Source organism: Morone saxatilis, unplaced genomic scaffold (genome assembly GCF_004916995.1).
Source record: "Morone saxatilis isolate NCDOM2014 unplaced genomic scaffold, NCSU_SB_2.0 Contig17, whole genome shotgun sequence".
Classification (NCBI taxonomy): domain Eukaryota; kingdom Metazoa; phylum Chordata; class Actinopteri; family Moronidae; genus Morone; species Morone saxatilis.
Genome location: NW_023339729.1, coordinates 627,426 through 635,998, shown reverse-complemented (window position 1 = coordinate 635,998; position 8,573 = coordinate 627,426). Strand labels below are relative to the sequence as shown.

Genomic DNA, 8,573 nt, shown 5'->3' with positions numbered 1-8,573 from the left:
ACTTGACCTCGCCCTGGGCTGTGCTGTTGAACTGTGACATCATGAAAAGTTTAGTCTTTGTTTCATTTTTAAACTATCTGTTATTATCAGACAGTACCATAAGGCTACTAATGCATTCAACTCAGAGGTTACTCAGACAAACAAAGTGTGTATATTGTATACAATATACAGTGAAATACAGTATAGTTTAATGAACATATACAGAGTCAGAGTAGCATGTGAAGTGTAACTTTTTCTCCTCTTGCCCTCTCATCTATATACAGGTTCGTTTGGAATGGCCCACAGATCTAGCCATCAATCCCATGGATAACTCCATCTACGTCCTGGACAACAACGTTGTGCTGCAGATCACTGAAAATAGACAGGTATTTTGTGTATCCATCTTGACAGCACTGCATGTGTACAAATTTGCCACAGGTGCTGCTTTGTGTATTAATTGATTTAATGAACATAAGAAAACCATAGGAATGAATGAAATAGCTTCATCCATCTTTGCAAATCAAAAAATATGAATGTTAATTATATATTCATGTATGTGTGTGTTCAGGTTCGTATCGTGGCAGGTCGCCCAATGCACTGCCAGGTGCCTGGTATAGAATATACTATGGGGAAGAGAGCGGTGCAGACCATGCTCGAGGGAGCGACAGCCATTGCCTTGTCCTACAGCGGCGTCCTCTACATTGCGGAGACGGATGAGAAGAAAATCCACCGCATTCGACAGGTAATCTTCAGAACACACATGGCATATTCATGCACTTTCATGTCATTTCCTGATTATCAGATGAGCTCTTTTCAATCAGTAATAGGCCATAGGGATAGACTGGTTATTGGATCAGATATTCAGCATTTTTCTGATTATCTGTATTGTTATTTTTTTATTTTTAATCCAAATACAGATAAAATAAATGAATTTAAAAATACTACTTCGGCTCTGATGCAGCCACCTCCCTCTACCACCACTCTGTAGTCTCGCTCAATGTCCTGCCAACAGCATCTGATTTACTTCACAAATAATAATTTTTTTTAAGATAATTAAATTTTTTGCAGCATTTAGTTTAACACATCCTTAAAGTCAGTGCCAGGCAGCGTTTCATTCTTCCTTTTAAACATACTCTTAAAGTACTCTTTTTCTTAAGTAAAAGTCATAGTACAAAAATATTAGTATCAAAATATACTTATACTAAGTACCAGAAGTGAAAGTGCAAAATTATATTATTGGATTATAATGATTGATGCATTAATGTGTTCATCACATTTATGTTATGTTTTAAGTGGAGTAAAACATACAATATAGTACAGTATATAAGTATAAAGTAGCATAGAATGGAAATACACAAGAATTAGTAGTACAAGTACTTCAAAACTTTACAAGCGTAAATGCACAGTAGAGTTACATTCCACCGTTAGTCTAAATTTTTACACTCAGATTTCATTCATTTTCATTTTTACTCCAAATCCTGTATACCGTGTTTAAAAATATCGTTTATCAGTTTACTTGATACTAATAATCTGTATCAGACCTGAAAAACACATTGTTCAATCCCTAGTAGCACTAGTAGTTGCATTTATTTTTAGAGAATTCCTTTTCCCCAGATAAAGGCACATTAGTCAAATAAAGGAAAGAGTTTTTTGTTTTTGGAATCTGTCTCTTTGTTTTTAAAATGTCTATTTCTGACTCTCATTCGACTAGGTATCAACTGATGGAGAAATTACCCATCTTGCTGGAGCACCATCTGACTGTGACTGCAAGGTAGTACACCAGAGCTGCTTCACATATACATTAGTTTAAATTAAGGAGGGCCATTTCCAGTCCTCCATGTCCTTCTTTTATATCTCAGTTGCATATCTTGATCTAGTCCCTTGTCATAGTACAGCTGTTTTGTCCATCAGCTCACCAAACCTACATACAGAGTATAGGTAGGAATCTAACCCCAATAAAATACAATGGTATGGTGACTACAGGTAGTGATGGCTCATTGTATTGCTGTATTTAGAATACAGTAGAATAAAAAAAATTAATTCATGAGAATTTCTTTTTCCTTTTCATTTCTGGTGGTGCCCACATCTCCTCTCTACTCCCTGTAACACATGCCACGTTGAATTATTCATTTAATGTTGTTTTCTGCTTCCCCCTTCTTTTCTGTCTTTGTTTCTTAATCTTCTCCCTCTCCCTACCTCCATCTGTCCTGCAGAATGATGCCAACTGTGACTGCTATCAAAGTGGGGATGGATATGCTAAAGACGCAAGGCTTAATTGTCCCTCGTCTTTGGTGGTGTCTCCGGATGGGACACTGTACATGGCTGATCTAGGAAACATCCGGATTCGAGCCGTACGACGCAATCAACCACCTACTGGTATGTACAGTATACACACATACATTCTCTAGATGCCGTCATTCTATACAGTGAGGTCAAGTTTCAAACAACAATGAAATGTCTACTATGGAGATGATGGACATCATCACACATAAATACGATTGGCCTCATTGGATTCACAGAAGTCTGAGCTTTCCAGTCATGCCCAATATTTATGGAATTCCAACACTGTTTAGAGATCCCAGTATGCAGAATACACTAGGCAATAGTAGTTGACTGATATGGGTTTTTCAATAGCGGACATTTTTTATTTATCAGCCTCGGGAGGACAGACATTGGCTGATGCCGATTATCTCAAATTGCCAGAATATTATCTTGAGTAATTGGCCGACCAATGAATTAGTCCATAACTACTAGACAAAAATAACACATATACACGGCATTCAAAAGACTACATGAAAGTCGGCATGTGGGCAAGCAGAGTCAGGAGCAGAGTGGGTATCCATAGAACCAGTGGCCACACAGCAACATAGCTGACAATGTGTACTCACTATAGCAAACTGTGCATGTTCTCAAAGCAGCTTTTGGCTCTGCTTGCTGCAGTCTATACAAGCTAGTCTACCCATAGTAGACAGTGATCAAACAAACACAAATTATGAATAGAATGCATGGTTAATTGTAATAGCTGCTGGAAAGATGCATGAGTTTAATAAAGGAAAGTCTGTCTGTTTGTCTGTGTGTTTTCAGGCTCTCTAGCTTCAGGTCCAAGCTCCTATGAAGTGGCTTCTCCAGCCACTCAAGAGCTCTATGTGTTTGATGCGAATGGGACTCATCAGTTCACCATGTCTCTGGTCACTGGAGACTATAAATACAACTTCAGCTACAGGTTGGTGTCATCATTTGCAATGAAGATGACTGCGTTAGCAATACATCCCTTGCAAATTTTAACTTTGTCATTTTCCTCCCTGCGTTCCTTCACTCTCAGCAATGAGGAGGATGTAACTGCTGTGACAGACAGCAGCGGGAACACCCTCCGTATCCGTAGAGACACCAACAGGATGCCTGTACGTGTGGTTGCCCCTGACAATCAGGTGAGACAAGCAAGTCTTTTGACACGCTGCAGAACTTAACTTGATAGAATGAACAGATGCAGGCATTTGTTTTAACAAGAGGTTCCACCAGTTTGGGTTTTAGAAGGCCAGTTGTTTGTCCAAACATCATGTGTTTTTTCATTTCAAGCTGCAGTAGGTAACTTTTATAAATATAACTTTTTGTTATAATTTCTGAAACTTTCACTATATCCTGACAGTAGTACATGAAACAGATAATCTGTGTGTATATATAATATTTACTGTCTGAGATACCATGTAACCCTTCTTGTCTGTGGTGTGTGTTTTTGCATGTGTGTAGGTCATCTGGCTGACCATTGGGACAAATGGAGGTTTGAAGACTCTAACGGCTCAGGGTCAGGAACTGGTCTTGTTTAGTTACCATGGCAACAGCGGCTTGCTGGCTACCAAGAGCATCCAGATAGGCTGGACTACCTTCTATGAGTGAGCAGAGTGATTGTGTTTATGTTTGAATACATGTGCTGCAACTGTATGTGCTGATGGAAGAATGAATGATCGAATTTTTAAATGTCAAAAGCCATTTACAAATATATTGGCCAAGTTACTGAGAATAATATCAGCTCTTAATGGTTTTATAGCATTGGTGAAATACTTTTGACAGAATAACATCACCTATTGTGATCTGCACCTGCTTAAGCTAATGGTAGGCTGTTTCTATAGTTCTAAGTTCTAAGTTTATGTTGAGACACTGAAGAATTAATCTTATCTCAAGAGACATAAAATAATTGAAAACTTACTTTAATAACTGAGTAGAAACTCACTGAATTTAAAGATCCCCTCCATACATGTATTAATACATACACTAATAGGCTGAAACAATATTGTGTGTCTGATGTGTTTTTTTAAAAAAGGTTTTAAAAATCTTTTTTTTAAATTTCCAAATTAATTAAAATTAAGCCATCTATTCCTTCTGCCTCATTAAAAATTCCAGAATGTCTGAATATGCAACGGTTAATGAAATGATGTCTCCTACTTCAGTCCATTCTCTGTGTATGTGCACTGGTGGCTTCCAGTTAATACATCACACTGTACAAGTTGCATACTGGTCCAAACTATTTGTGATGTCACAAATCATGCTCATATCCTTCAAATCAGATTTTCAATGAGCACAGAGAAACTTTCCACTTTCAGCAGATGAATGTAAAAACATCCATCCTTCTAGTGTCAAACTCTGCGCAGACATCATTCAAACAGCACACTGTAGGAACAAGAAGAAAACATTTTTTTTATTGGAGGGGGACTTTACTTCTTCCAATTAAATTCATTAATTTCAAGTCATTACTCTAACACATTAGAGTAATTGCAGCTAATGTGCCTTTATTCCTCCCTCCGTGCATCCTGTCCTTGTAGCTATGACAGTGAGGGTCGTCTGACTAATGTGACCTTCCCCACCGGCGTGGTGACCAATCTCCACGGCGACATGTCGTCAGGGGCTGTTGCTGTGGACATTGAGACGTCAGGGAGGGATGAGGACGTTTCCATAACAACCAACTTGTCATCAATAGACTCCTTCTACACTCTGGTGCAGGGTAAGCAGCTTACACAAACGTTTGTGACAGAGCAAGGAAGAAAGTTTTCCAGCAAGCGTGTATTTCTCTCACAAGTGCCTTTTTAATGTGAATAACACTTTCCCTGTAAAAGTTAACCCTGTGTGTTCCCTATTCAACATTTTTGAACATCATATTGACCAATTGACCAATGGGGCAGCTGTAGCTGAGGTGGTAGAGCTGGTCATCCACTAATCCGAAGGTTTAGTGGTGAACTAGAGACTGGGTCATGGGCGGCCGAGGGTCATTGATGCACATAGGGAGCGAAGGTGAGCTAATGTAGCTCAGACTGCTGAAAAAGGTAATGCTGGTTCTGATAGAAAGTTGTCAGAACACACAGTGGATCACAGTTTGTTGCGTTGCAAGGAAAAAATGTTCACTTGCTGCCTAATATAGCCCAGCCACTGATGCCATGATAACGAGATAATCAGTGTTATTCACTTCACCAGTCAGTGCTCATAATGTTATGGCTGATCGGTGTATGTTATCCCAATAATTTATGTTGGGCTAGTAGTAAAAGTGGGCGGGCCGAGGCACATTACACCCACCCACAATGTTGCACCAGTTCCCAATATGTGCCTTTCTTCTAATCAGTAACCATTAACTACTTACCTACTACTTACTTAGCAGAAACAAAGGAAAGATCTACCAATTAAACATGTTTTGGGGGGAGATTTTGATTTATGTGCTCATGAGGACTTCTTGATAATGTGCACATGTAAATCTTGTTAAAGATGTGTGCAGAGTTTAATTGCTGTTTGTGGTCATGAACGTCTTCACAATGTGTGATGTTACTGACCCATCCTTCTCCTATAATACAGCATTCCAAACAGCTTTGTTTTCATTGATTCTGTGTGGCATCCTAGAGGTTTGATGTATGCTGAAACTGCAATAATAATAAGTGCAACTGAAATAATTTACAAATTTTTTTAAACATAGTTAACATGCATAAATGTAGATGTAGACCACCAACTGGCATAAGCTACTGCCAGGGGCCGTAACCCAAAACACACAATAGAAGCCAGCAAGTCTATTCACTTTTACTTTTCATTAAATTTTTAATTCTTTTTTCCTGTGGATTGTGTGAGACATACAAGTAAACCACAGCAGTGCCTTGTGTTACAGTTGATAATGAAAGTTGTAAAGTGCATTTGTACCTTTTAAGAATAGACCTGAGATGAGGAAGTGAGTTATGGATTTATCTGACAGTGCGTCTCCTCTGATAATTCTAGATTTGAGGGGAACTGCAAAAGGGGAAAAAAATGCAAGTTTAACCATCCTCATCATCTTTCATGTCAGACATTCGGCCTAAATGGCGAGGGAAAACAATAATTTAACAATGATGCCCTTGTTAAATCTGAACTAATGAGCCATTTGAAGCGAGGCCTCAAGTGGCCGGCAGTGATTTGTTTCAGAGAAAGCTACATTTGCCCAGAGTGTGAAGGAAAACAGAGCAGATTCTTCCTCACAGCAGAGCACTATTGATTGGAATGTAATAAGTTATTCAAAGCCATTGACAAGTGTAGCATTCCTCTCCATCAATTCATGTACATTATTTATCATTTCGCCTCCTCACCATCATCTAAACTGTACAGCATGCCAGTGTGTGAGTGGTCTAGGTAATGTGAAATCACATTATCAGGTGTATAGGTGTAGCCCAGAAATGGTAAATAGACTTGCTGTATGTTGTCATTTTGATGTTGTGAAATGCAGTGTGAAAGCAGGGGAAACATGTTTCTAATGTAGGGCTTGACAGTGATGCTGCACACAGACAAATACCAACCCAGTCTTATATAAAAAACCCTGGCTACGTTGGTCCAAAGTGCAAAAACGGTAGGGGTGTTACAAATAATGCCCTTGAATGTATGACTGTTACATTTTTCTGCCTAATTCTTTTCCTATTGGTTTGCGTCCCAAATCACATGAACTTTCAAGAATTCCGCCGTTGAGAACAAGAAAACATGGCGGGACATTCTCTCATTTTTTGTGAAAAATATTTTGATTAGTTTCTGCATAAAAATGCGTTTTAATTACCATTTCTAGCCGAGAAATATATATTTTATTTCATATATTCCCTTCAGTGAATGTACATATATCACTCGCTTGCTCGTTGTTGCGAGATTTTCAGATCTCGCCAGGAATAATGTGAAACTGAAACGTTTTGGGTTGCTATGGACGCTGCTGATCGCCTAGCATAGCCTGTGGCCCCAAAATTCCACATAGTGGAGAAATTAAATATCTCTTGTCTTAAAAATATTTTGTTTATAATACAGCACTACAGTAATTGATGTCAAATATGTCAAGTTAATAATCACGCCTTCAGTTATGAAGTTATTTTTGATAGCGGAAGTAGCAACATTGCCGTTACTATTGGAGATGAGGACAGTTCGCTTCGTCACGCGAGCAGAGCAGTTGGCGCGCTGGTCTCCTTTTTTAGTTAAAAATCTTCATTAAACAAACATTGTTGTCTTTCTTCTTAGCATAGATCATATACATGATGCAGTATAATTATTTATTAGACAGTGTGTGATTATTGTGATATATTGGGTAGATATGTTTTTCACAACCCCTAAAAATGAAGGAACACCAACTGGGTACTGAAAGAGGGGTCTAGGGAGTTGTAAAGTCTTTAAAAAAAAAATCCAGGAAGTTGTAAATACTTAATTGTGATGTGGCATTCCAGGGTGTTGAGGGGATATCAAACACATTTTGGCATCAGACGTTTAAATATTGTCTTGTTCAATGGGGGGATTTTTATTTTTAACCCATAACCCTGCACCTTGATCATACTTAAGCAATTACAGGCTTAAAAAATTTATCATAAAAGTACAAGTACCCAAAAAAATTACTTCTCAAAGTACACAAGTTTTCATGTGGCCTTAATTACCCTTGATTATGGCAAACTATTTCTTTAGGAAAAGTACTTTGCTTAGTTGTTAAGAAGACAATAAGTCAAAGAGGAAATCATTGTACCTGATGGTACTGTATATCAGAAGAAAGGAGGAAGAAGTAAAAATGTCTATAGCCTGGAGAGCCTCTATTCACACACAACACACCACACACACACACACACACACACAGCCATTAGTCCTGTGGTAGGTCAAGGGGGGACCTAATTAAAAGAGGCTGGGATGTTAATACCATTAGCAGGTTTCAAACACTGCCCGCAGAAATTAAATGTGGCTGTTGTATCCCCTTTATCTGTCTCCTTCTCTGTGACATTCTTGTTCTCCTCTCTTTTGTCTTTTTTTTTTCTTCATTCGTAGTTCTGCTAAGTTTTTTTAATATTATGGTGTTGAATAAGATGCTTTGACATTTGCCGACAGTGAAAACACTAAATCAAATGAGGTATGTTAGGTTAATTCATGTATGGTAGTCGCTGTCGTTCTCTCATATAGACCAGCTTCGTAACAGCTACAGGGTGGGCAATGACCCATTCACCTGAGGGTCATCTACGCTAATGGGAAATGACACACAACTACTAAGACAGAGCCCTCATATACTTGCAGGTATGGACATACCCCTGAGTGGTGGATTAATCGGCTGTTCATATTGTAAAAGTAATTCTGTTACATGATGT

At 38.5% G+C, this 8,573-nt stretch overlaps 1 protein-coding gene across 1 annotated transcript; it reads left to right on the top strand.

Annotated features, from left to right (window-relative positions):
- The first annotated feature begins 263 nt into the window (after positions 1-263).
- Positions 264-8,453, top strand: LOC118326914 (teneurin-3-like). Its single transcript, XM_035660078.1, has 9 exons — positions 264-365; positions 548-721; positions 1,691-1,750; positions 2,193-2,355; positions 3,064-3,202; positions 3,302-3,407; positions 3,727-3,869; positions 4,797-4,975; positions 8,392-8,453. The coding sequence occupies exons 1-9, from the start codon at positions 303-305 to the stop codon at positions 8,436-8,438; spliced, it is 1,074 nt and encodes a 357-aa protein (XP_035515971.1). The 5' UTR covers positions 264-302; the 3' UTR covers positions 8,439-8,453.
- Positions 8,454-8,573: the final 120 nt, after the last annotated feature.

Bases quoted from the DNA above. Each gene is read 5' to 3' on its own strand.
- LOC118326914 (XM_035660078.1), top strand. From the start codon at position 303: ATGGATAACTCCATCTACGTCCTGGACAACAACGTTGTGCTGCAGATC. The intron at 1,751-2,192 runs GTAGTACACCAG...TCTGTCCTGCAG, and splicing joins CATCTGACTGTGACTGCAAG to AATGATGCCAACTGTGACTG. The intron at 3,203-3,301 runs GTTGGTGTCATC...CTTCACTCTCAG, and splicing joins AAATACAACTTCAGCTACAG to CAATGAGGAGGATGTAACTG.